We start from the raw sequence: 27817 nt of genomic DNA, 5'->3' as shown, positions 1-27817 counted from the left end.
GGCCAAATGACAGGACATCAGTAAGTGTGATTTAAGTAAAATGCAATGTGGGAAGGCTAACCACCCTACATCTCTCCAACAACAACAGGATTCTACTGAGTCTATCCAAATTCTGAGAAACAAAAGAAAAATTGAGAAGTTCTTAAGGCTGGTTCACACAAAAATGCCAAGTTTCATTCACTACTGCCTTCAGACAAGTCAAACCTCAGTGCCAGCACTCCTCACTGACCACTGCTTCTAACTATCCTGCTGAAAAAAAGAGCAGCAACAAATCAAAAAACAAAGCAAACAACCCATTGAATCACCACAATATGGGTTTTCAAGCCACTCCTATTTCATGGAATTCACCGGTATTTGTAGTGAAGAAGGCAACAGACACTGATCGCCGAATCAAGTGCAAATCCTAGTTATGCTTATTTCCCTGCAGCTGGTGTCAGTCTGAAATGAAGGAAGTTTTGCTCAGGTGAACTTTAAACAGCCACCAATAAATCAGTCAGCAATTATTTCTACTTTAAGTTTTCCTTCTTCCTCTTGAATCTTCCAAACATGCTATTAGTTGCTTAGTGCTGCTTGTGGCCAATCTCCATCAGTGACCTTTTTTTTGCTCACAAGGCAATATTGTCAATGATACTTCAAACAGCCAGTCACAGCACAATAATGAGGGGAAAGTGCACAAACTGGAGTGACTTTCAACATTTTTTTGTTGACTTCTCTTACAACTGCTTGCATCTGTGTACATAAACTGAAGAAACAAACTGGCTGCCCCCCCCAGAGCATGAGATGAGTCACAGCAATTAAAGTAACAGGGAAAAGAGAAAATAGGACAAAGTCGTTACTCTTGAAGGAATGGTGTCAATTAAGGCACAAAGTTCTATCTACAAAAACATTTACAGAGAAATGCAAGTGAAAGGAATTTGAAGTGAACTACACTCTGCAGCAAAGGATTTTTTTTAATAGTGATCAAAGCAAAACTTCCCTATATACTAAAAAAGGATGCTTCAAATGCGCTTATTTTTAGTACACGCTTCTTCCTGCAAGAGTTCAAACTGCAGAAGCTGCGTGCTCTCCAGAAGCGACTTGGAACCCAACCTACAGGACACATCAGAGTTATTGCTGAAGCAAAAGCAATCACTTGAGTCTTCCGGAAAAGGGCTGAGGTAATGCTTGGTGAAATGCAGCACCTTCTTTGCAAGTTAGAGAATTCAGCAGCCCTGCAGCAGAAAAGCAAGAAAGCCCCCAAAAGTGTGTCTGAGACCAGGTCTCCAGGTAAGTCGGACCTCTGGAAAATTTCTAAACTTTCCCTTTGAAACAAGCAACGTGAAAAAGAAAATATTTTATGTTGTTGCAGAGTCTACACTGTTCCCAAGGAATTTAAAGTCTCTTAAACAATATAAATATGAAGAGTTCTCTATTAAAACCACAGCCAGGCACGTTTCTTTTTAAGATAGGCCAAATAAGTTTCAAGCACAAGCTTTAGGAAGGCAGAAAATTTGAATTTGTTTTGAAAGAAACAATCAAATGAAGATGCAAATTATTAAAATATTAGTAGAAAGATTTTAGCAAAAATTAACATACACACCACATTTCTTTTTAGAATGGGAGGTTAGGCAATACATGTAGTACTACATTTCAAGTTATTTTCCTTTAATATTTAGAAAACTGATTTTATTATTAGTTTTTCAGAAAATGATTTTAAGTATTAGCACCTACATTGTAAGGAACTCTGATTTACACCTGAAAAAAGCCACGCTAAATCACTTAAGTTATCCTATATTCTTCCATTTTTGAATATTTCAGTAGAGCAGCGAGAGGGAACGCAAGCAACACGTCAGTCGTAAGCGAGCTCCGTTCTCAGCTCCTGACATCAATGACCAGGCACCTCCCTGGCACAGAGTTCAACAGGTCCGAGTTTTACAGCAGACTCCAATCACCTCAGTTTTAGTTATTTAAGGTGGGAACTTCTACGCATGTTTATAAAAACCCATCCATCTACATGTTAGTTTATTAAACCGCAGTTGACCTGAGATGCAATTAGGATTTGACTTTTTTCCATACTTAGTTCACAAGTTTATTATGAAAAACACTGCAGCTCTGTCCTGCAGTAACATTGTTTTACAGAAAAAAACAGTTCTGTTCAAAGTAATTCACTATCCTTGGACAAGTACAAGGGACAATGTGGTGGGGCAGAGAGTGGAGGAGGGAACTAAGTGCAGACAAAAAAAAAAAAAAATCAAGACAATTAAATTAAACAGTATTCCCTGAAAATAAAACAAACAGTTTCAGAACAAATATGAGGCCTTGGTACTTATTTTAAAAATGTTCTTTAAGCTCCAATGATTGTTTGCTGCTACCCTTATCTACAGTCATGCTGAATAAAGCTATAGCTAAATGGAAAGTTAAATGTATTCACGAGGTGTTAATGTCTACATCTTATTATTTGCAGTCTCTCAGAGAAAGCAAAAGTAACTACAAATAGCGCTATGCCAGAAACTGGTTTCTTGACCAACAATGTTGCTTCAGCATGCAATGAACTGGTTCATTCTAAAGTGGTCACAGTTGTTGACGACAAGAGGCTTTGTATTTGAATATGGCACGTCTTTTGGTCCATGTGAAAACAAGTTTGAATGTTAAATATTTTCTGACACTTTGGAGTTACTGTTGCTCTTCCCATTTTCTTTAGGTCAACATATGGTTCATGGCAATACTGTACAGGTCTAAAATCTCTTTACAGGAAGTAGTCTGGGGTGCGACGAGTAACATGCGGTTCACCTCTACGCGGTGCTGGATCAAACTGCAAACTGAAAAGCACAGGTATTAATGAAACCGCAAGAGTTCACTTGACATCCAGGTATGTTTCATATGTGAATTACAGTAGCAGTGGTCTTAACACAGGCTAAGTCTTTTCAAGTTTTTTCAAACAATTAAAAGTCTTCTGGAACAAGCATTCAACTTCAACTCTTTCTATTAGTATGTATTTATAATCCCCATATTTTAAACTCCTCTTATGATTACTACTATAGACTGGAAAGAAATTAATCTTAGCTCAAAGAGTCGTAAACTGGTCAAACATTAGTGTACAACTAGGAAGTTCAAAAGGGGCAGTTCACACAATGTCTTTGCCTTAGTTACTAAGAAAGTTGCTGTTAAGGTAGTTAATGAGAAACCTCATTAAAAAAAGAAAAAGCTGACATCCTAACATCTGAAAAATTCCAAGATTCCACAAGTCTCTTGGCCTAGATAGGAGGGCATGGCATCAGATGCGACAGAGTACTACTACTCTCAAATCACACACCTCCGTAGTATTTAATTTAATTCATTCTATAAACCAAAATTGAGGAGTTTCACTTTAATCTAACAGAGAAGAGATACCAACAACAACAGTTCTAGATACTTGACATGTGGTTAACCCAACAATTCCACACTCACTTCACCTCCCAAAAGCGTGTAAGAGAAAACCTAAGAGAAACCATTTAAATATTGTGTTAAGGCGTAGGTTATCTTGCTACAGCAACTATCTTAAAACCATGGGCAACATAAATCTCATTTTTAAGCATACTTACAAGGAGTATTTTAGAGTATCATCAAGTTCCATAATTGCAGCCTGGTTGCCACAACGGTAGCAATAGTTTGGAGCACTGAAAATTGTTACTACATTCCGATCATGGCACCAGTTGTACCCCTGGAGAAAATAAAATAAAAGCTTATTTTTTGTAACCCATATAACCATCTGACTACTAAGATGAAATTTTAACACCCAAAATCCTAGGTGGCATACGTAGTGTCATTTTAAGTAAGATTAAGGCAGTCTCTTTGTCTTCTCAAGAGAAAATGGGTAAAAAGGAATTCTGGCCTCCATATGTTGCTTCTTACTAGTAAGCATGAGCTAAACGTATTAAAACAAAAGAATTCTCCATGGTATTAACATTAAAAAATTAAGACACCAATTCTGAAGTACACAACGTATTCTGAATCTTTAGCTGTAATCACTAAAACCAGAATCCAGACATATATTTATAAATCTTAACTGCAAGGGATACCTAGAGACTAGGAACAAAGACACGCAGCCGAGGTAAAAAGGACAAAGACTGTTTTTTCAAGGCACGCATATTTCTGTGCATTTTCTTGTCAAGGGACTCAGCACTTACGTTTAAGAACCATTTTATCTACATAGAAATGCGATACCACATCTGCTACTGAAGTCTGGTTTGGGATGTTACTGTAAATTTTCACAAAAAGGCCAAAATAAAGGTTACTCCACTGTCAAATTGAGACTCCTTTAGTAGTAGCACACAAACATTGTCAAAGTAAGTTTTTGGGAGACTTTCAGATGGATCATCAGTTGTGACAGCAGCATATGCACATCTCTGAGACACAGAGGATGTTATTAATGCACCAATTACCAATCAAGAGTTAAAACACACCAGCTGCCCTGCTTACCTCCATTACCAACTGATGAGCTCTTGAAACCAACGTAAGGCCATTAGCATGGTTAAAGGTTTCTGAAATATCCTGTCCGAATGTATAACCTGCGCCTCGAGGAGAAATTCCCCAGCCACCACGATCATCTGGATCTGACCATAGCAAGTCACACATTGGACCCTGTAAGCGATTTTGAAGACATTTCAGAAACTGAGTATAAAAAAAAAACCAACATACACATCCTGCACAACTTGTTGCAGCATCTCTTGAAGATCTAAATAAACCCCACAACCAACGACAACAGCTAGTACAGTTAACATAGGAAATACTATCAAAATGTAATCTGAATGAAGAATCTTCATAGAAATAGTTCTCGCCTCTGAGATCATTAAGTGGTAATACCTGTTGAGATTCTAGGCACACTAAAAATGTTTCTTACTTTAGGCAAGAACATGCCCCTTCATTTTCCTTAAAAAAACCCAAACACCACAAAACAAAAACACCCACACACCTAGTACAGGAAGAGAGTCGCTTTCATATTGCTAAGTCACTTTGAATTTCATTTTCAGCCTGTGTACCCAAATACTCAACATATGCTGAATCATGAAACGCCCCCCATGAGTTTAGAAAACAGTTTTTCAAGTACCTCATGGGGAACTTCCTGCAAGCGATCAAGTGCTCTGATGTGATCCAGTGTATCTATCGATGGGGAGAGGCCACCATGTAGACAGAAAATCTGAAAGAGTTAGACGTATGAAGCTTACATTAATTGTATCAGTACAAACAATTATAACTTTTTAGTATAAATTATTAGGAGAAAGTCTGCAAGAGAGTCCTTAAAGGCTGAGAGCTGATAAAATACACAGTGTTAACAGCTCCCTTTACAATGAATAACATTTAACATTGTCAAACATCAACATACCTGGCCATCCACCAAGGCAGTTAGAGGAAGGTAATCAAAAAGGTCTGTAAAGTATTTCCAAACATTTGCATTTCCGTATTTTCTTAAACATTCATCATAGAAACCATATACTTGTGTGATTTGCCTGCTTTCATGGTTCCCTCGAAGAATTGTGATACGTTCACGGTAACGGACCTAAACACAACAGTTCATTTTAGAGGCACAAAAATACACACTTTTTCCCAAAAAAACAGAAGTAGCCTCCCCCATCATACATCAATAAAGCAATCAAAGCCATACTCCTTTTTTAAGGTGAATATTCTGTTCCAACCTTTGAGAAAAGAAGGAATAATTCATTCAAATCTTCAGCTGCCAAATACTTTGAGATAAATTCTAGATTTTATTAACTGTTACTAGTGGACGCCACTACCCCTGTGCATTTAGCTGATGTCTTTAAGCAAATTCTTAAAGATTGCTACTTACGCAAGTAAAAAAATAAAATAAATACGGCACTCATTTTATAAAAAGTTATCCAGGCTTGCACCTCAATGTTAACATTTTTTTTCAGAAGTACCTCAGAAAACGGAGACAGCCAAAATGTCAGTTTTCATATATATAAAACCAATGTAGTGCAATAAAGCGCAGTCAGGATAATAATTATATATGTTTTATACAGAACAGTACATCTGAGAAGTTACCTTTAGAGCTACAAGCAATGTGACTGTTTCGACTGAATAATAGCCTCTGTCAACATAGTCCCCCATAAACAAATAGTTTGTATCTGGTGATTTGCCTCCAATTCTGAAAAGTTCCATGAGGTCGTGAAATTGTCCATGGACATCTCCACAGACTGTGACTGGACATCGCACTTCTTGTACATTAGATTCTTTTGTCAAAATTTCTTTAGCCTATAAAACAAACACAAAGAAATGGTGAGTTTCTCTATGAAGAGCCATTTTGTTCAAAGCATGCTTGACAACTTCCAGCTTCTCCTGCCTGCTCTGTCAACTCTTGTCCCTTCCTTGTCTGCAGCACTAGAACAGAACTACCATCCAGTGGTACCAGCAACTGCACAGCAGGTGGATTATCCGCACAAGCTTTCTGAGCAAGTTTTGTGTTTGTGTGTCCACAAGTAACACTGAGTTGTGTTTTTATAAGGCAAAGTAGAGAAACAGATCTTTGTCAGCATCGCTTTTTTCCACAAAACTGTTTGTATTAAAGTTGCAAACAAATGCAATTCATATGAAGGAGCACAAGCTAAATACAGCATCAGAAAGGTAATTTTGAAATAATGCAAGAATTCGTTAATCATATCACACTGCCGGTTGTTAAGGTTTGTTATCAGAACAGTCACCAAGCATACGTCACTGTAATTTTTTAAATCAAGAGGGTATTAAAAATATAAGTAGTATCGAGTTTACAAGTTACCATGTACAAAGATTTCTACACCTTTCAAGTACCGATGTTTCTATTTAAAAGGGACCACTTTTTTACCTCATTACCAGAAAGACAAGAGAATATATTAAAACTATATTCTATTTTATAACCCAAGATATCTACAAGGCTTGCAGAAACGGCACCAAATACAACCTATGTACACACTGGATGGAATCCAAAATATTCTGAGGCATATACCAAGAAGAGACAAATGAAAGAGCAAGACCACATTCATTTTAGGGTCACTTTTCTTAACTTTCTCAACCCTAACCTGATACCTAAGGCAGCATACTCATTTGGGTGGCGGGAGGGGAAGGGTATTCTGTCAAACAGAAGCATTTTGAGACACTACAAAAAAATAATCATTTGAAGAGCATTAGATTTTAAAAGGTTAGGGAAAAAACATTTAAAGTTACAATCTGAACAATATATTAAATACTGGGTACTGACATGAGCCAGTCTACTAAGAAACATGCTGCTGTATCCAATTCTCCACCCTATTCATGAAGCCATTAGCTGGACAGTGACACCTCCACCCCCAAAGTGGTCTCACTGTTCCTGCACACGGTCCAGGCCAACCACCACAGTCACCACTTCAAACAAGGAAAGTGCTAGCAATACTTAGTTTAATGATGAAGATTCATGAAATTCAACATTTCATTCAAGACTGGAAGGAAACTCAACAACACGGTCATGGTTAAGCACCCTGCACAACACAGAGTTTTAGATATTACAGAATGAGCAACAGAGTTAAATCACTGCAGACATATTTATATCAAAGGTAGATCTCATATGACAGTTTCCAGTCTTTCCATGCCTAGTACTAAAGAGAGGTAGGTCATTGCTGGCTTGTGGCAGATGCTAAAAGCGTAAATTTATTTTCAGACAGCCTGACTTAAGTTAATTTTAATGCAATGACACTCACCGGATGTTTTTAAGGTGTTTTAGCAGCCTCAGTCTCTTCTAATGTGTTGCTACCTTCAGGAGCATTAGCAATCTTAATTCTCCTTTTGACACAGACTATTACAGATACTAACAGTGCTTCAATATTAAAAAAAGCTACTCTTAAATTAGAATGCTTTCTACTGTCATATTTTCATAACACACTGGAAGCATAGCACAAAGAATGCAGCATTCATTTTTCATCAAAGGTATGCAATGTTTATGCTGACCGAGATTAAAATGGCATAGTTTTCAACAACAGAGTTGTTGCTTCCTCAGTTTTTGAAATATTAAACCACTCAGATATGCACATGACCAAACACATAGGTAAGTCAGACAGCTCATCTGATGGAAAAAGACTGTTCCAGGTCAACTTGCAAACAGCAATCTCTATTTAAATCCCGCAGTGGAGGAATGCTGGTGTAGGGATTTCAGTATTTCCATGTTCTGAAACAAGCTACACGAAATACTGCCTCATGAACTGCTTAGCTCATTTACAGTCTTATCATGTCCCACAGCATTTAACTGTGCCATATACTGAAGTGCTTCAGCAGTATACTTCCCTCTACAAAAGAGCTTCAGCAGAGCTTAAAGTGGAAAAAAGTAACACCCTGGAGAACAAGCTAACCAACAAGTGGTCCATCACCTATATCCCAAATCTCCACATTGAATTAATTCCTATAAGAGGGTAAAGCAAAAAATGGTTTAATACACCATAACATAACAAAACCACAAGTTGGTAAGACAACAGTACATGTTATATCACAATTTCACAATTCAAATTTCATGGGACTTAAGCTACCACTAATCTTACTGAAGTACATGTGACCCTGACCTTGTCCTGGACAACACACTGCCCCGCAAAGCCTCCTCTGCTTCCATTCCCTCTTTACTGACCCTTTCTCCAAGACACACGATGATGCTACTTGCTCAGCCATATCACATAACTCCCTCCCTGTCCACCTCCATCCATCTTCCTCCCAACACACTTCCCAGCAGCATCTCCTGCATGTCCTCCCAGCAAGGAACAGCAGTGCATTTCAGCAGCTTTCAGTGTAAGAACAAGTTATCCCCCGGTCAAACTGCCAATGAGAGAGAATGAGGGAGGAGACACACACCTGACTCCATGTGCTTCAAAACCCCAGTGACCTATTGCCGAGAAGGATAATAGTGCAATACCTTTGCAGTATTTTGACACTAATGTTTTGAAATACCCAGGTTTCTTCGCCTATCACCAGGATAAACAATTATGCAATCCTGAAAGATTTTTCTTGAACACTTTGTGCTTTTATTTACCAGTCTTTTTCATTTCTTAACAATTCAAGACAGCCATGAATTCTGTATGTGTTCAAACCTCATAAGTACCCACACCACAGAAAGTTTAACTTGTGATGGTATTCTACAATTTTAAAAAGATCAATAAACTTAAGCAAAAAAATGAACGTCAGCAGCAATTAAAAGATGCTGCCTCTGAAGCAGCTCAGCTTTTTTTCAGCCCTACACACTCTCGGATTTCAAAACCACGTGCAAATGGATACAGATTAAGATTGAAAATAACCCATTATTTCAAACTGACATGCTAATTTTACAGCCACATACCAATAAAGTCTAACACAGAAAAAGAAATGTAACCGTACAACATAATTGCACAAGAACAGCACAAGTAAAATGCTGTCATAAACAAGTGATGAGGTGGAAAGTCACGTATTTTACTTAGAGCAATCTCAAAGTTCAAACAATAAGCACATATCAAACACACTTCAGCTTAGTCATAGTGACTGCAACTCCTTTCTACTTGATAACTGAAATATTGGCTTACTCATCTGTTTCGCTGGAAAGATGCAACTTGTACAAACCCAAAACACCCAGAAGATGACAAGAATAAAACCAATATTGGTTTAACCACACAAGAAAATACCAATTTTTCACTTTACTGTAAAGCAAGTAGCACTGCATAAAAATACAACCTAGTATTCAAGAATTAAAACATTCCTGGATTGCTGTACATCTAAATGGCCGAACAGTAAAGCACTGCTTTGTTGTCTTTGTTTACAAAGAACATCATCTATGCAAAACACTGTTCTTAAAATACAAATATTAGCTTCATTGTTTTAAGACAATGCAAGACCCAAGTGTAAACTCTGCATTTCAACATGAACAGTCAGGGATAAGAATTAAAAAAAAAAAAAAAAACACAAAAACTGTGTGAACATAAAAGTTACTACCATATGCTTTTCAGATCTTCACAATTTTATTTAATGAGACGCAAGGGAATAACCTATTTCCCATGTTCCCTGCATGCACTTTTATCCTACATGCCACAGATTAAGGCTGAGAGTCAAGTGCCATAAAGGCTATAATCAATCCACTTTAAACTCGGCCTACACTGAGAAGAAGCGAGTTTCTCTCATGAAGTATATCATTGGTCTTGCCTCAGAAGATTCATTTCAAGCAGTTCAATTCTGAAAAATCCTCTGAATTCATCTGTAACCAAGTTCATGTGGGTTTCCACAACACATCAGTTATTTCTCAATTACATCTACACCTTGCTACATGTCTACATTCTAGCAGGAGCTCCGACAGCCCAGATCAAAATATCTACCCTGAAAAACTGTGGGACACATTAGAAAAAAAAAATTAAAATGTAGTAGACATTACTGTGGCCTTGTAGAAGAATGCTTGAAACTGCTGCAGAGCAGCAAACCAGTGCTATAAAGCACTTGTTAGAAAATTACCACTAACTCAAGTATAGGAAATACAACCATTATTTTAATTAGACAACACAGCTCCCAAGTCATGGCTGCAGTCAGTAATGTGTCACTCTTGGCAGATCAGAATTCACAACTGCAACCCACCACGTTGTCTAGTAAAGTGTTTGCTGAGAAATATCCACTGTAACCAATGTAAAAAAAGGTATTTGTAGTTGCCATAAAGATATTTTGATGAGATCGAAGACTTCAACCACACCCGTAACTTCCTGTCCTCAAGATGCACAGGATGTGACTAAAGGCACAATGATCAGCTAATTGGGATGAATACTGGTTTTAGCTGGCCAAACATCGTGGCCTGGAAGAGATTCCAGTTCCAAGCAAAGTCATCCACTACAGTCAGCAAATCTTCTGCAGAATGAATGCGTTCGTTTCCTTCAAGAGTTTCTCCCCCCACCCCTTAATTGCAGAGAAAAGACAAAAAATGGACTCCCCCTTTTTAGAGCCAAAGGCATTTTCATTCACTGTCTGACATTTAAAACAAGAGAAACGAGGCCTCCAATATCACCCTTCTGCGAACTATGACAGCAGTCAGACTACATATGACACAAATGGGAAACCGATTTTTGCTGAACTTCAAAATTCATAAAATTAAAATACAAAGTTCCTGTTGACATTTCATTATAGTTAGTATTCCAAAGTAAGTAATAACAGGAGTTCCATCCACACGGAAGCCGCCACAACTCCAAAATTTCCTTTTCGCAGGATTGAAACAGAAGATAACCAATCTGCTCTCTCTTTGGTTTTGTGACTAGCCCCTATACCTCCGTTTCTAACCTTGTTCACTGCCAGCAATATTGGATTTTTAAAACTCAGCAGAGGAACACAAGGCATGCCTGGTCAAAGAGTCACAGCACAGCTCCTCAGAACATGTGTCACACTGTGGTCAACACATTCACAGCCCTTAATTTTCTTGAGATTGGACAAATAGAACTAACAAATGCACTCAAAAGATTTATTTTAACTTGAAGTGCACAAAATGAAAGTTTAGCAGCTTACCTATCCATTACTATTTGCCAGTGAACCAAGAACAAACAATTAACTCACCAAAAAAAAAAACATAAAATACAATCAGCTTTGTATTTCATAACACACAGCAAAGTATCAACAACTGCTCCCTTCCTCTTTCAGCAATGTGTATTTGGTTAGAAGAGAGACCAGTTAAACACAAGGTATTAGTCAACCAGAAGAAGAATCCTGCATACAAGATTAAAGGAGACAACCACCTTCCCTTTTTTCTCCTGTAAATTCTAGAAGCTCTACAAGAAAGCATGCAGGCGGTAAACTTTTCCCAAATTACCCTCTGTTCCCTTGTACTACAAAAGAATGACTGACACCACTCTCTCAGCCTCAATAGTCCCCTAAACTTCAATTTGGAAAAATCATTAACGGTCTTACATATTCCATGTAACTGAAAGTGTTCTTTCCCTCACACTTGAGGGAAAAAAAAGGGAACTACTATTTAAATATCAGTAGCTGACAAGATCAGATGGAAAATGAGGATAGGAAGGGGCTCCTCCAAAAGAACTCAGTGTCATTATTTCACATCATGCAAAACATCTTAATGCCTTTAACTTTGAATCAAAAGAAGAAGAAAGTCTAGAAAAATGTATTTTTTTAAAAAAGGGAGGCCAAATAGCTCAGGAAGTCCAGACACCTTCCTCTCCACATGGCAGTTCCACGAAACACAGTGACAGTAGTGACGCATGAAGCTGACCACTTGCACAGAGATAGAATTCAGCCCGATCTGCAGGTGCAAGTTGAATTCATTTTGTATTACACAAGTTGTTAAAAAAATAAATAGGCTAAACCTATTCCCAAACTAGCTGTGGAAAGCAGACTTGCAAATAAAAAGTTTTCAACTCTTCTGCTGAAACAACTCCAACCACAGGTACACATGGTGATGTTAAAGGTCCAGTCAGGACACTGATGGGAGCCTGGCATACGTGCATGTGTCAAACTCAAGAAGCATACTTCAAAACCAACTAGCAGGTAAGTAACACCTACACTAGAATGTATTTTCAATATACTCAGCAGAAATCCTGAGCAGTTGAACTCCAGTATGCATTCTTTAGCCAGGAATAAAATGGTTTTCCAGCTTAACATACTGCCTCAAGAAAAGGAACTGAGAACAACAACTGTGTTACTGCACACAGGTGTAGTAGTTAAGGGTCCCTAAGGGAGGATGGAATTTCAGTCCCTGCTCCATTTATCCCTTTGCCCATCTTTATGTGCAAGGTCTCCTCAACTGCTGCCAGACAGGTCAGGTTATTGCAGCTGCAGAGCAGCATCAGAGCTGAGGAGCCAACAGCCTCACCACAGGGAGCAGGTTTGGAGCAGGATATCGATCTACAGCCTCCTCCATGTCCTGAGCCTTACATTGGGACAATTCAAGTAGGAACTTGCTGTGACTTATGAGCGCTTACTTCTCTTAAACTAGGCCCAAAATAACTTCTAAACTAGCACAAAAATATATTTCACTCCCATTTGATCACAACTAGTGTTGTAAGTAAAAACAAAAAAACAGGCCAGCACAACTCAATTTTACACTATTTCCTAGAACAAAACAAAACAAAAAAAAAGCTGCTGATGCTGCAAGAGTCGGCACATAGACTAAATCCTCAGAGGCACAAAGTGTTACGAGCATCATAAGAACTAGGTGAGAAGGCTGGCAAGGCTGACACTTCAAATGGCTTTTGTGTAAAGAGACAATTTCCATTTTATATTACCAAACATCACAAAAAAAAAAAAAAATCAACCCACACAACACACAGAACATTGGGAGTAAAAGGATCTTTTCTGTGGAAGTGTTCCAGAATAATCTACAATACAATTATCAGTTCACAGGTTTCCTTGTTAGTGAATCCAGAAGCCAATGCAGTAGCACAGAGGAACCGAAATCTGTGGTCCAAGACCCACATTGTTCTTCTGTCAGGGGTAGAGGTGGAAGGACATAGGACTTGTCCAATGAACAGCCCACCACATGGAAACTCTCACTAGCTAGGAATCCTGTTGAGGTGGGGTTTTCAGTTGATTTACAGCAAGTTCAGACAGGAACACTGATTTTTACAATCACCTTAGTTTGAAGAATAGTTATATATGATGGCTACATGTAAAGATATGGGAACACAAAAGCTAGTTAATGGAAAAGCCTTTGCAAACACAGCTGGACACAATTTAAAACATTCTCATCTGGTCAAAAATAATCAGCTAAGAAAGCTAACTCCCCAGCAGCAGATGAGGTAGAAGGGAACATGTGCCTCTCTCTGAAGAAAGAAGGGGGCAGCAACAGCTTAAAACACAGCAGTGAGATTCACAAAATTTGCCAGTTCTATGCATTAGGGGAACTGAACTTCGATTTGGGGGGGGGGAGGTTGACCCAAAAGAAAGCTTCATCAGTTACACAGTGCCTGCCTGAATTAAGGCACTTAAAATAAGCTGCACCAGTTCAAGCAGCTCACATGGCTGCAGTGGGTACATGGATGTTTGGTCAGTTCTCATCTGCAATCAGTCTCAGAAAATCTGACTTAGAAGATCTGATGTTAAATAAAGGTTGGAAGTTCTACAACAGGAAAAAAATTAGAGAAATACACCATTAACAAGGTACATACCGGAGAACAGTATAGCCCAGAAACATATTTCTACTATGAAAATTAGCACTGGTGACAAAGCAAAAAACAAATGTAACCAAGATTATTGTTACAGATCAAAAGCTGCTGGACACAAAGCTTGAGTTAAGGTTTCTTGAATGCCTTTACCAGTATCAGCTCTTCACTTAAAGAATTCTGGATAGCAGCACTGTCTATTCAGATGTATTTTACTGATAATTCAAGTACATTGGAAGAGAACCTTGAACATTCAACAGAGCATATATGACCACATTGTCTTATTTTTCTAAAAACTGTATGCCATGTTTAAACCCACTTAATTATAGACTAGTATTTCCAGGGAAGAGACTCTGATACCTCTCCCTCCACCTGCACTACATATTTTCTGAAATAAGCAACAAAGACTCCATCCACAAATTCAACTCATTCCTTTGCGCATTTTTAGTGTCATCCCACCTTCCTGAGCAATGTATCACACCCCCATCTCCTCTGATACAGGGCATTTATACACGACAGCAAGGAGAAAAGAGCATTTTCCCTTTACCCTCAAAAATTACAGAAAAGAACAGTGCCCCAAAACAGCATCCTTTCATTCAAAATAGCTAGTGTTAAAACCTTCACCTGGCAATAAAGGACTTCTTTTCTCCTCCGTTCATGGACATTAGTCAATAACCAATTCAGTGTTTATAGGACAAATGCTGCTGACACCTAACAGTGACTATATGGTTTACATTTTAACCGCTTCTTCAAAATTTCCACTAATCGGATCCTTAAGCAAAGCACACACAATTGGTCACTATGTTGATGTTAACACAAAATATATAGCACATATTAAGCCTAGAATAATTTAACTGCCACTCAGAGGCTCCTACTTTTTCAAATTATCTGTGAAAGTATTATGTATTATTCATGGTTACAAATTATTCCGAGGCATATAATTCTGCCCAGTTACCACCAGCATCACCCAGGTAACCAGGCACAACGTAAGATGCACTAAGAAAGTACCTGGGATGCACGAATGGCCACACTTACATTTGTAAAGAGCTGTTACATTGTTTAGATATCGATACTGAAATACAAGAGAGCCCTCAGGCTTATTCTTATTAGATAGGCACCAGTCTGCTCACATGGAGCCCCAGTAGATCAAGAAATACCAGTCATGAAGATCATTAATTCAAGTAGTGTTATGGGGGAAAAGCCTTTGCAAAGATTTTTAAATTTTTTTTAACTAGCCCTAGTGACAATTCAATGTTGTGAAGAATGACGGTTTATACTTAGTAGGGTCTTCATCTGTCCTTTGGAACAGTACCTATATTTGCCACCATCCTTAACATATTAAGCTATTTATGGAAAAACACAACCTTTAAGTGCAACTCCATCCACAAAATTACTTAAGACAACCAAAACATTAAGCACAATTCAGTGAAATTTCTCAAAGTCAGTGCTGGAAGGATGGAAACACATGAAAGCAAATGCTGTCACTTGTCAGGAGGGCACGGAACCCAACTAATGCCCCACTTTCACGGACAGGTCTTCCCGTTGGAGCGGACAGAGACAACTTGATGGAAAACTCGGTCTTTGGGGGCCTTCCAATTCCTTGCATCAGCAACTATGCAGAAACTTCACTCTCATCAGGAAGTCCCAGTAAATCCACCTGTACTTATCAGCACCAAATCATCTTTCCTTACCATAAACAGCCACGTGGCTGTACCCTGCAAAGTGCTGACCACAAACCAGCCAGAGAGGGAATTTCAGCTCAAACACAGTATCACACTACTGGGAGAAATACCACCTTTGGCCTGCAGCTGCCTCATATCCACCCAACTTGAGGCAAAAAGGTTACTGATAAATTATGTTTTTTTCCAGGTAGACTTCTCTCACACTTTCTTGTGGTCTCTTGTTTCAAAAACACAGTAGTTAGACATACAACTTTCTGTAACCTTTCCTTTTCTCCAACATTATTTTGGTAACTAGCATTATACATTTACGCAGAGATACAGCTCATTTCCATTTTTCACCAGGAAAAAAAATGAAAATGTTGTCTTGCACAATGATGACTGGGACTACAGTATCTTCCATAAGGAATTTGTAATGGTATACCCACTGCTAAACTATGAACCCCCCCAGTAAACCAAAAGCCTTTTGTATACTCCTCATGAATACACCTTACAAAAGATGCCCACTCGTGCGGCATTCAGGACCCCGAACCAGCACTAGTTTAATAACGATGGCAAGTGGATTACTCCCCTCTCCAACAGAGCAATACAAGGAAGAAGCTGCACTGCTGTCATTAGAGACACGCATGAAAAACAGTCAGGCAGTGACATTGCCACTTCCTTGCAACACAATTTAAAACACCCAAACTGTATCAAATGGTAACAATTTTAAGTTGTTGGAATACTAGTCAACTAAAATCTGTACTCCAGCAAGAATCCATCTAGCCAAAACCACTGTGAGTTCTTTATTTAAAGTTCACAGACAGCCCTCTGGAAACAATTTGCTTCCAAAACAACATGCTGTAGTATTTGACGGCAAGATGCCAAATTTAAAATATTCTAATTACTTCTCATAGCAGGTATGCAGGCTTCTTTAGAACCCAGTACACCAATAACTTCCCATGTTCCTTAAGTTCTAGTTCCCAAACAGTCCACAAATATTACTTCCTTCAGTCTAGAAATGTAAGAACACATGAAACATTCAGTACTCAAAAAAAAACCCACTCAGCTATTAAATTTCATCCAGAGCTAGAATCCAATTGGAAAATACATCTGGATGCTACTAGAACATTTTTCCTTTAATTTCCAAAAGGCAATTTATCCTGGGCTGATTTTAAGACCTTTCGAAACTACAAATGCCTCAATCAACACAGTACTCTAACAACCAGTCTCAACATTTCCAATCTGTCACCATAAAAATAAAGAGCTGTATGGGATCTCAACCATCTAGTCGTAGTTTATTTCATGAAACCTAGAATTTTATTCAGAGAAACCAAGTCCCAAAGCTAATCTGCCCTTCAAGTAGTTATAAATGCGTCCGTGCTTACATATATTATGGAAAAAAAAAAAAAAGCTTTTACATTCAAGCAGCAGCTCTTTACCCCATGTAATTTTCAACTGGTTACCATAAGCTTTTATTTTCAATGTAATAACTTACAGTTTGAGGGCTGCTTTAAACATTTACCCGCGTCACGAGCGGATGTCGCGCCGCTGCAGGCAGGACCCTCCGCACCACACGGCCGGTCACCCCGGCAGCCGCGGGCACGGCCCCCCGCCCAGCCCGGCCCGGCCGCGGCCGGTCGCGCTGAGCCTGGCCCGCGGACGGACAGCGGGGAAGGGCCGGGGCAGCGCCGCCCAGCCAGGCCCCCCAGTCCCCGGGATGGCGGCCGCTCTCGGGGGTCTCTCCCGAGAATCCCGGCAGCGGCGCCATTTTAGGAGGCGATGAAAAGGCGGGAGGCGGGGCCAGGCTCCAGCGCAGAGAGAGGGGGCGCGGAGCCGCCCGCGGCTCGCCCGGCTCCCCTACCCCCGCCGGCGGGTCGGGCGACCGCCAGCCCCGCGGAGCCACCCAGGAGGCTCCGGCCCGTTCGCCCCGGCACCTCTTCCCACGTCCCGCCCGCAGACCCCCCGCCTACCCTGGGGAGAAACGCCTCCTCCGCCCAGCGGCACCTTCCCCGGCTCCCCGGCCGCTTCGCCTTCCCGCCGAGCGGCCGCCCCGCTCCCGCGGGCTCCCCCGCCGGGCACCGCCTCCCGCGGCGACCCGGCCCCCACCGCCCGCTCGCCAGCCCTCACCTTCTCGCAGAGGCTCTTCACCTGGCCCTCGGAGAGCTGCTTGCACTCGTTGAGCTGCTCCACCCACTGGTCGAGCTCCTTGGTGAACACCTTCTCCTCCATCCCGCGCTCCCCCTCCTCCTCACCGGCTGCTGCCGCACCACCCCGGAAGCCCCTACGATCTCCGCTCCCAACGGCGGCGGCCGCGACACGGCAGGACAGGTGGCGGGCGGAGAAGCGGCCCGGAGCGCTGCGAGTCGGGCGGCCGGCGCGGCGCTCTCGGCTGCTGCAGCTCTGCCGCCCGCTCCCTCGCACCAGACCGTGTAATGGCCGCCGCTCCTGACGTCACCGCCTCAGCTTCCACTACGGGGAGGGGGAGGGAGACGCCACGGGAGGTGACAGCGCGTGCGCGGTCCCTAGGCGGGGCCGCGCGCGCGCGCCGGGCAGAGCCCGGGCGGGACCAGCCCGACCGGCGGGACGGTGGAGGCGGGACGGGGCTCGGACGCGTCTGCGCCTGCGCGGCACCGCGCGACACAAAGCGGCGAGGGCGGGCAAGGCGATGGCGCTTGCGCGGGAGGGGCAACCGGCGCATGCGCGCCAGGGTGGTGAGTGGGGCTTGGCGCCCTGGCGGGGACGGGTGGATGGAGGTGGCTTCGCCGCTGTCTCCGTCCCCTGGGCCTGTGGTGCGTGAGACCGGCGGTGCTGGTCAGCGCTGAGGGCTGGCGCCCTCCTCAGCGGGGCTCTGTGTGAGGCGGGAGCGAGGCCCTCTGCTCTGAGCTGGGGGGGCCCTGCTCTGAGGGGGCCCTTGTCAGCCGCCTGGCCTGGCGGTGTCTGTCTCTCCTGCCCGGGAGAGGCCTGAGGACAGCGAGGTGGCTCCTTAGGGGGCACAGACTGGTCGAGGTGCCAATATCTGTGGAGGGGTTGAGAGGGGGGTTGTTGGTCATTACTTCTTCTGACTCTGTAGTGTTTGTGCTTTTCCTGTAGTCCTGAGTGCTGTTGTCGTGTCCCTCTGGGATCGAGGCAGTGGAGGGCACTTGCTGTGTAAGGTACTTAGAAATAAACCTCGTCAGCTCAAGCCCGAGTGTTAAATATTATCTTGCTTATGCCACCATGTAGTGCTTGGATTAAAAACTGTGTTGCATTTCTTTCTTTAAAACAGGAGTTCTTGGAAGACTTAGGTTTATTATGGCCTCATAAGAGAGAAGGAGTAAGTCAGACATAGCATATGCTTTTAGTGAAATAACAGAACACTAATGGATCTTGGCTGCCTTAGTGTACTTGGACTCTTGCTTTCTACCTAAAGGAGATGATGTCTGTAAGATGGAGACAAATAAGATGCAATAAAAAGGAACGAAAGAAATGTGCCTCTGTGATCTAGAATGGTTTGTGTATTTTATTGCAATTCGCATTTTACATTGCTGAGGTATAAGTTAATACAAGATTTCCCTTAAATAACTTCCAAAAGTATGAAAGACTCAGTTTAAAATATTCTTTCACTTAAATGAGTCAAAATTTGGACAAAATGGACCCTGTTGAAATTATCAAATCAACAAGGACCTTTCCTAGCTAATAGATGTTAATTGTCTCGGTCAGGGTTTGCCTAATACAGAGTCTAAATTGTTAAATTCTTTGCCTACTATTGAGGCAAATTAACAATTATATGGTGAGCAAGGGGAAAAGAATGTTTGCTTTCATAGGTCAGTCTCGGTTTCTTGGTGTCATACTCTCCTAGCAGACATCAGTTTGTTTGAATGACCTCAGCTGTTTTGTTTTTCTTCCAGAATGTTTTTGCACTTTTTGCATAGATTTGCGTTTTCAGATGTTCTTAATTTTGTACTTAAAGTCATAGAAGGAAAAGTGTTATTCATTGAAAAATGATAGGTTTCAAGAATTTACTTTGTAGTGCATCTTCCTTAATATTCCCAAAATACTCTTGAACAAATAAATGCAAAGAACATGAAGCAATAACATCATCTGTTGTGTAACTTGCCAGGCTAAAGTTTATTGTCTTTAGTAACTTTTGACCTCCTGGCATAATCAGATGTTTTAAGACCACATTTAGCTCTGTATTTTCCATAGAGAGAGCGAAATTCTTGGTGAAACTCAAGTAGATAATATCCTTGAACTTATGGTGTCGGTCTTATAGTTAATTATGCCTCTGTCTACAAAAAATAGCCAATTACTGTGTACTTATTTTGCCCAACATTCAGAAAAATCTGAATGTTTAATTTTGCAACTCTGTGCCTCGGTCTCAAGAGAAGCGAGTTCTTCAGCACCTTGTCGGAGTCTGACCACGATCCAGACCAAGGTGTTCTCTGTTCTGGGGTGCTGGTCGCTTGAGCCTGACAGGGAGAGGGCAGAGGTGTCTATGCCCTCTCAACATTATTCCCTCTCTGCCAGCAAAAATTAGTGTTCAAAAAACCCTGCTCTACTTGAAAAATGTGTTTCTTTGCTGCATGTGTACCCTCATCCACATCTTCATGTGGGTGTGTAAGTGGTTTGAGCTGGTGTGGGAGGGGATGCCCACGCTGGGCACTGATCTGAGTGCTCAAAACGGGGCAGGGCTGCATTGCCTGCTGCCGACTGTGTTTCTGGAATAGGAAAGTTACTGTGAGAGGAGAAATAGAACCACCTCAGCAGTAGGAAACTGGGTTATTTGCTTATGAAACTACAATCAAAGTCCTGTGATGTTTTATCTAATAGGTGTGGGGAAAGCACAGCCAGTGTGGATTTGACTGGGCTCCCTACAGATGTCAGTAATGATCACTGCTGTCTTTAGAACAAGTGTGGTGGTTCCCAGACAACCACAAGTGTGGTTGGTGCCCAGGAGCATTGTGTTGAAGTGCTCACCTCAGAAAGTAGCCCCTTTTCTATGAAAAGACTCAGTCATGGCTCTTAACTGCCAGGACAAATGCCACTTTGCAAGGGGCAGGTGATTCAGCACTCCCTGCTTGCCGCTGAAGCTGTGCCATCGCCCAGGAGAGAATTCAGGGCTTGGCTCAGGAAATTCAGGATTCAGTTACCCAGACGCTCACAGAGAAGGGAAGAATTCTGGTTTCCAGTTCTAGCCCAAGCAGTAGCTCTGTATTTTATCGTCATATTGTTTTGAATAGTCTACATGTGGATCAGAAGTCAGATCTTGTTCCTTCCGCCTACTTAAGAGTAATGATCAATAGTTTAGAGAATCACGGTTGCTTTTGTCTTCTTTTATAGATAGTTATCTGAGCCTTCAAAGGAGAGTGAAATAATGAAAGAATACCTGCTGTGTTGCATAAGCTGGGAGTTTGTCAGTACTTCAGATATACAGTAAGATTAAACCATGAATTGTGAGATGGCAGTAATACTTTGTATTTACTATGTGAATATATGCCAGACACTTGTGTGTGTGGTTTGTAGCTAAGGAGATCGACTGGGTGCGGCAGCCACGATGAGTAGGGCAGTCCCTGCTGCTGTATGGGAGCCTGGCACTTGAGTCAGTGACAAATGTTTCATATCTATAGCATTCCAGAAAAAGGTTAACTGTTTGGGCTGACTGCACTTCTGTTTACATGCATCAGGCTGGTAGGTTATTCAGCTTTTTTGCAAAACCATGGATAGCACCAACTAGTAACAGTCTGAAATGAATCTCAAACTCATTGGTGTGTGTTAGCAGTTGCAATAATCTTATCAGTTACTGCAGTGACACCAACCTTTCCATTGTAGTGAAAGGTACATCAGTGCAGATTTATATTATGGGGTATCGTACAACAATGTGAATGTAGTGTTGATTAAGCATTGTCGAGTAAGGAACACGTAAATAAGTTTTCTTCACACTTATCTCTCTCTGAATATTTTACTGGTTCTAAATTATCTGCTAACGTGTGTCTGAAGTGTCTGTTGCTATGGTGTTTTAATACTAAATGCAGAATGAAAAGGCTATACAATATTGTAATAATAAGTTGCCACCCTTTGATGTAGGGCTGCCTTCTTTGATAAATACATTTTTTGTAAGCAAAGACTATAGACACTGGTTGGTACTTCCAGTGTAGAAACCAACTGCCTTTATGGGGAAAGGAACTTATCCTGATCACACAAAGTCAGAAGTATGTCATGTAATCAGTGTTCAGACACCGGCCACTTACTGAGACAACATGGTGCATGTTTTGTGTTTTTATAGTTCCATTAAGTCAGATAAATCTTGTGATGTTTAGGAGAACGATTGCAAAAGATGGGCGAACTAGAAGAGAAGCTATTTACATTAGATATTTGTGTTACATCAGCATGAACAAATATTATTTCTGTATGTTTGACTCATTCCAAAGTCCAGATAGTGCATGACAAAATCAGTGACATCAGTAATACCACTATCAACAGAGGCCTACTCACTTTATACATTGAACTAAGCGGCTTCTGTAAAGGGTGGAATCTCATTATTAATCACCTTATATATCGTAAAGCATTACTTGAAATTTGCTTGATCATAGTTCACTCTGGTGTTGTGGAAAAAGCAGGAAGTATAGAGTCTTACTGAAAGAATTGCAAAGTAACTGTATGTATCTAATTTTCAAATCAATACAGAAAATTCGTAGTGAATAATCTTTAAAAAGCCAGGAATAGAGTGCTCATTCACAAACATTAGTTTTTTAATATTTTGCAAATATTTTGTGTCCTGCTCTCTTCCTGCAAGTGTGGCACTGAAGCCCAGTGCTGTCTCCTGGCTGGTTGGGCAGGAGGCCTGTGAGGTGGGTACATCCCTGCGCTCCTGAGCGCACGGCTGCCTTCGTCCTCCCTTCTGGAAATGCTGTGTGTCATCTAACAGCTCTAATCTTTGGACCAATTGACAAACGCTGTCACTGCCAGGACAAATTCTGTCACTATCATGGCTAGATAGAGAAATACATCATTTCAGTACCATTGAGGAAACAGTGAAGTTACTAACTTGCCACTAACTTGCCAAACATGACAAAAGCATTTAAAGTCAAGAGATACCCCAGTTCAATAGCTGCTTGGGCACATGCCTAAATTCCTTCCTTTTAAACAATGTAAACATCTGTGTAATGTCCTGCTAAGCTTGCATGAGGCAAGGAGGCTTTCAGCTTGCTGATTGCTGCTATGGTGCTCCAGTCAGCGTGGCTCATGATACAAGTACTTTCTTTGGAAAAGCTCTCCTATTGTGCAATCTTTTCCATAAGCTACATTTAAGCACAAAGCAAATTATTAATACATACAAGTAGTTGTCATGGAGATAATATCATCCAAAGTGGTTTGTTTTATTTAATAAATTACACAAACTTGGCACATCTCACATGTTTTGCATGGACAATTCCTACATAATATTTCATGCGTTAGGAAAAGGATAGATATTTCTTTGCTTTTTGTGCCAGCACGCTATGGAGAAACCGCTGTTTCTGGCTTTCAGATGGTTGGGTTTAGGAATTTGAAAAATGTCTAACTTGTGTTTTGTTATTTAAAATTGCAATATCTTAGCAAGGGGCTGCATTGCTCACTTCTGTGAAATCTCAAAACACAATGTGATGGCTGAATTATGGCTAAAACCTTTGCAGGATACATTTTGTCTCCTCATCTTGGTGCATAGACTTACAGCAAAATGAAGTAACTAATCCAAAAGAAAGCAGGGGGCTAATGTAGCTGGGGAGGCTTCAGGACTGTAATGAGGATGGTTTTCCTTGGAATGAGCCTGCAATCCTATTAAATGCCTTTAAATCCAGGAGGACTAAGTGCCATACCTGCAGACTTAGGGATATTAAGCCTGATCTCTCCAAAATGTGTTGCCCTTGGTTCTCATAACACTTCTGCTATTTAACTGTGCCCTTGCAAAGTGCTGAGACTGGAGAAGTGCACAATGCAGTTCAGCCAATAAGTAGGACTCTTATGTTTGTTCTGTGCCTCTTTTCCTTGTCTTGTCCTGGAGATCTTGTCCTATTATGCTCAAGCCAGACAACATCTAACTGATGTAACCATTCCGTAGCTATTTGAGGGAATGAATTAAATTCTCTGCATATTATAGCCATTGCATATTTTTTTTTCAGATATTTACTCTTCAGTTAACACTACCTCACAGTTGCTGTCGTAATGACCTTCATCTGGGCCAAGCAACTGGAGAGTTAAGCTATAGAAAGACTGCAAAAAAGGATTGCAGCAACGAAACATGAGGTATTCCTCATTCCCTTTCCTGGTAGGTAAATGTATGTTTCCTTCATAGCACTGCCAGTATCTTGTAGTGAAGGAAGCATGAACCCAGTTGGGCAGTACCTGTGACCTCTAGAAGTGTGTTAATGCAATATTCGTGTAGTTTTGGAGGTGTCACAGATGTCTTGCGTGACAAAACAGGTACGCCCCACCTGCTAAAGGTGCCTTGTCTAAACTGCTGCCCTGCCATCCAGCTCAGCGTCAGCTCTCCAGCTCAGTTCCAAGCAGTGCTGTGTCCTGCCTGCTGCCTAAATGCTTCCTCTGAATAGACTGAGGAGGGAAAATTTCTTTTGAAATCTATTTATGTATGTGCTAAAGGACAAAGGAGAACTGTGATATATTCACTGCACAGGCACGCTTATTCTTAGATCGTGATTTAACTTTACTGTGGTTAACAAGTGTATTATTAGTAATAGCTAGTTACAAATAATAACCTGACCTTATTTTTAACCTAATACTGAATCAGATTTCATTGTAATAGGTGGATTAACTGCTGTGCTTTGGTCTTTGAGTATTATCATTCAGAATTTCAGTGCCTTCCATCTTGGGTATTAAAAATAGGTGGCAAGTTGGATAATTATTATTGTTCCAAATCTAGTTTGCAGCTTTACATAAGTGTTCTCACCAAAAGCCTTATTTTAAAGGTGGAGTGTAGCAACTTGAAATTATTTGTGCTACTGTAGCAGGGTAGCCTACGTAGAACTGTCTCTTTTTTGAGGAAAGTTTGAGAGCCAGATTAATATTCAGGAAAATAAATATATTAATGAAAATTAAAATGTGTGGACTGACTCACATTTGGCATTTTAAAGTCATGTGTTGTCAGCACACCTCAGTCCCAAGCATAAGGATCCTTGGCAATCCTGTATTGCCCAAGCAGAAACTACTAGTCATGCCAATTCAATGACAGTCAAAATATTTGTGAGTAATAATAGTAAATATATACACATGCAAAATGAAATAACAGTGGTAAATCACTTGGAAAGAGAATATCCCCAGGTGGATGGAGCTACACTTGATAAACCTGAGCTTCCTCATTAGTAACAGTGTGTTCATAGGTGGTATCTCCATTTTTACTAGGTAAGACTATTTACCCTTCCAGCCCTGAGCTGGGTCACCTTTCCCCACCTTTCCTCATCATGTGCATCAAACTCCTGTGACTTGGTAAGGATGAAAGACCAGTGGGAAGCATCAGTGGTCAATCCCGAGGACATTAGATACTTCCCTTCAGCTGTAACAAACTCCCCAGCTCTCCTGGTGATCACAGTAACAACAAACCCTCTTATATTTGAACAATAAATTTTATTTTTTCATCTCCTATTTAATTGGGCGCTGTGAGCCCCGCCTTTGATCAACGTCTTTTTTCTGTCAAAGTTAGCATCGTTCTTCCTGATTGCTGTTGTTCTCCTCCATACTTTTTCATGTGTAGAGCTTCCTTTCTTCCCCCTTTCAGCCTTCCTGAATTGGATTTAGTCAAATGATCTGAAACACCTCATAAGCTCTGGAAACATCAATCTGAACTGGGAAGCTTTTCTCCCTGAAGTGGTATATAAGATAAATATCATGAAAATAAAAAATACACTTATAATTTTGATTAATAAAAATCTTACATTTGGCAAAAGCATGAGAAATGGCCATGAAGGGTGACCTGTTAATCTCACTAGTAGATGGTAATGCCAAAACTCTCAGCATTTCAGCTGAAACTCGGGTCGTACTGGCAGAGTATCTAACCTCCTTTTTGATGTATATAGCATTAATGACAACTGCTGAGTGCATTCACTGGCCAAATAGCACCTTCCTCATGTTAGCCTCAGAATGCTTGGCCATTATATTGTGTTGCATGTCTGTCATCTAAATGCTACACACACCCAGCTGTTGGAAGCCTGAGCCAACAAATCCTGAAAGTTTGCAGGTCTAAACGCTGGGCTTGTGCTGGGCTATCCCAGTACACCCTGAACTTGAGCCGTGTTTGCTGAATAACAGCTGAATTTCACTCATATATAAGAGCATCCAAAAGCTGTCAGTCTGTATGTGCTTGAAGACAGGAACCAGTGCTAATGTTGCTTGCTGCCGTGGTATTCAGAGATTTGCTCTTGGGAGTACACATGTAGCACAAGCATAATGTTAATTTGTACACTTCACCAGTGTGGTTTTCCTCCTCAGATTACAAACTGAAAAGGTCAAGGAAATTATGACTGTTGTTTTCATTGGATGAATAATTACTCCATAATTAAATAATGATAGCGAGTGTCTTATCAGAGAGAAGAACTGGTTTCAGAAAACTGTCATTAACTTGAGCAATTGAATTTTTTTTTAATTCCATAACAAATGTATGTTTATTACAGGACTGAATGAATGGAGAGTATATCGCAACAGTGATTGATCCCTGTTGCACAGAATGAGAGGGGGAAGCTTGCCAGCTTCAGAAGAGAGGCTCTGCATCATGGAATCACTGGCCATGTGCTTTGGGACACTGCACAGCAAGTTGGATCTTGATTCATGTTTTACTATCAAAAATAATCTTACAAAGCCTGGCTGAACTTCCTCAGAAGAATTTTTATTTCAGAAATGGCACCTAAGCTATGATACAAATTAGTCTCAACAGTGTAATTATTAAACCTACCATTCTTGTGTTGCAGCTGTTTCTGCATGAAGTCCCTCTCTGTACCTTTTTATAAATATCCCCCTCTGTCCTGACTATAGTTGCACTTCCCTTTAAAAATTGGGTTTATTACAGTGGAAAAATCATACATATTCATTCTTTTAGTAGTCAAAAAACCTGTATGGGTATACCTAATACTGCTCCAATTTTTTTTACAGTGTCCAACTGGAGACAGGCAAATGTATCAATCTATCAAGAACTACTCGTGTAGATAATAAACCAAGTAAAAGAATTTCCACAATAAAGGTGTGTATGTTACAGTAGCCTGGAGATAGGGCTGACTTATTCCAAAACAAGTTCTTCTGGTTTTATGTGACTATTTAATACAGTTCTGTGTTCAAGAAAATAACTCTTGCTCTTACTCTGAACTATGAAACCAGTAGAGCAAGAGGCACCACGGGCTGGTGAGCAGATCAGGAGACTGGTGTTGTCTTGCGTATCTGTTTAAAGATTTCCAGGCCCATTTCAACTCCCACTTCCCCTTCTGTGAAGTGTTACAGCTACTATTAATTTTGATAGTTATATGAGCAGATATTTTAAAACTGAAACACACTTTCTTCTGAGTGTAAGTTATCTTTAACAGAGAAGTCATAACTATTAGGTGAACAAACTCATTATTGTCTTATGTCTGTGAATGAAAAAGCTTCTCAGAAATGTCACTGTATGCAAATACTTGCATTTTGTTCTACTGTTTTAAATGTAAATGCTTTCTACATATCATCTAGAAGAAGAAAAATATATTCCTTTTAAAGAGAGTAGCCTGTCTCAAAAATACTGCCAAAGAGTATCTATAGCATGGCTTTTCATTTACTGTATTTCTGTACCTTTTTTTGCCCCAAAAGATTCTGCAGTTTTCAATGGCTTGTGGTCACAAAAGTAATTTCACTTATTCTGAAAGGCAGCTGGATCTAAGAGGAAGACAGAACCACAGCGCTGGACAATAAGATTTCTAGGTGAGTGACTAACTAATTTATCCCCTTGAAACTCCCAACACATATTTTTAAAGTTGGGGTGATACCAGCGAAGTACAGCTTACTGTCAAGTGAAACCATGTGTGGAACAGTTGCTGGCAGTCTGATTATGATACATACCTGTGCATCAAAATCACTTCTAGTCCTCTTTTTATGATG

General features: G+C 40.7%; 1 protein-coding gene across 2 annotated transcripts; it reads right to left on the bottom strand.

Moving 5' to 3' along the window:
• Nucleotides 1-2043: 2043 nt before the first annotated feature.
• On the bottom strand, nucleotides 2044-18306 carry PPP2CA (protein phosphatase 2 catalytic subunit alpha). Of its 2 annotated transcripts, none has more exons than XM_065029987.1 (7): nucleotides 17861-18306; nucleotides 6019-6228; nucleotides 5342-5515; nucleotides 5066-5155; nucleotides 4438-4599; nucleotides 3561-3679; nucleotides 2044-2798 (listed from the first exon to the last, which is right to left on the bottom strand). In XM_065029987.1, exons 1-7 carry the CDS (start codon nucleotides 17960-17962, stop codon nucleotides 2726-2728), a joined length of 930 nt encoding a protein of 309 aa, XP_064886059.1. In that variant the 5' UTR covers nucleotides 17963-18306; the 3' UTR covers nucleotides 2044-2725. The 2 variants fall into 2 exon arrangements, with proteins under 2 accessions (XP_064886059.1, XP_064886060.1); XM_065029988.1 differs by lacking the exon at nucleotides 17861-18306 and adding an exon at nucleotides 17704-17788.
• Nucleotides 18307-27817: the final 9511 nt, after the last annotated feature.

This window comes from Columba livia, chromosome 14 (genome assembly GCF_036013475.1).
Source record: "Columba livia isolate bColLiv1 breed racing homer chromosome 14, bColLiv1.pat.W.v2, whole genome shotgun sequence".
Classification (NCBI taxonomy): Eukaryota; Metazoa; Chordata; class Aves; order Columbiformes; family Columbidae; genus Columba; species Columba livia.
The sequence above is the reverse complement of the archived record's forward strand: the minus strand, read 5'-3'. Positions and strand labels throughout refer to the sequence as shown.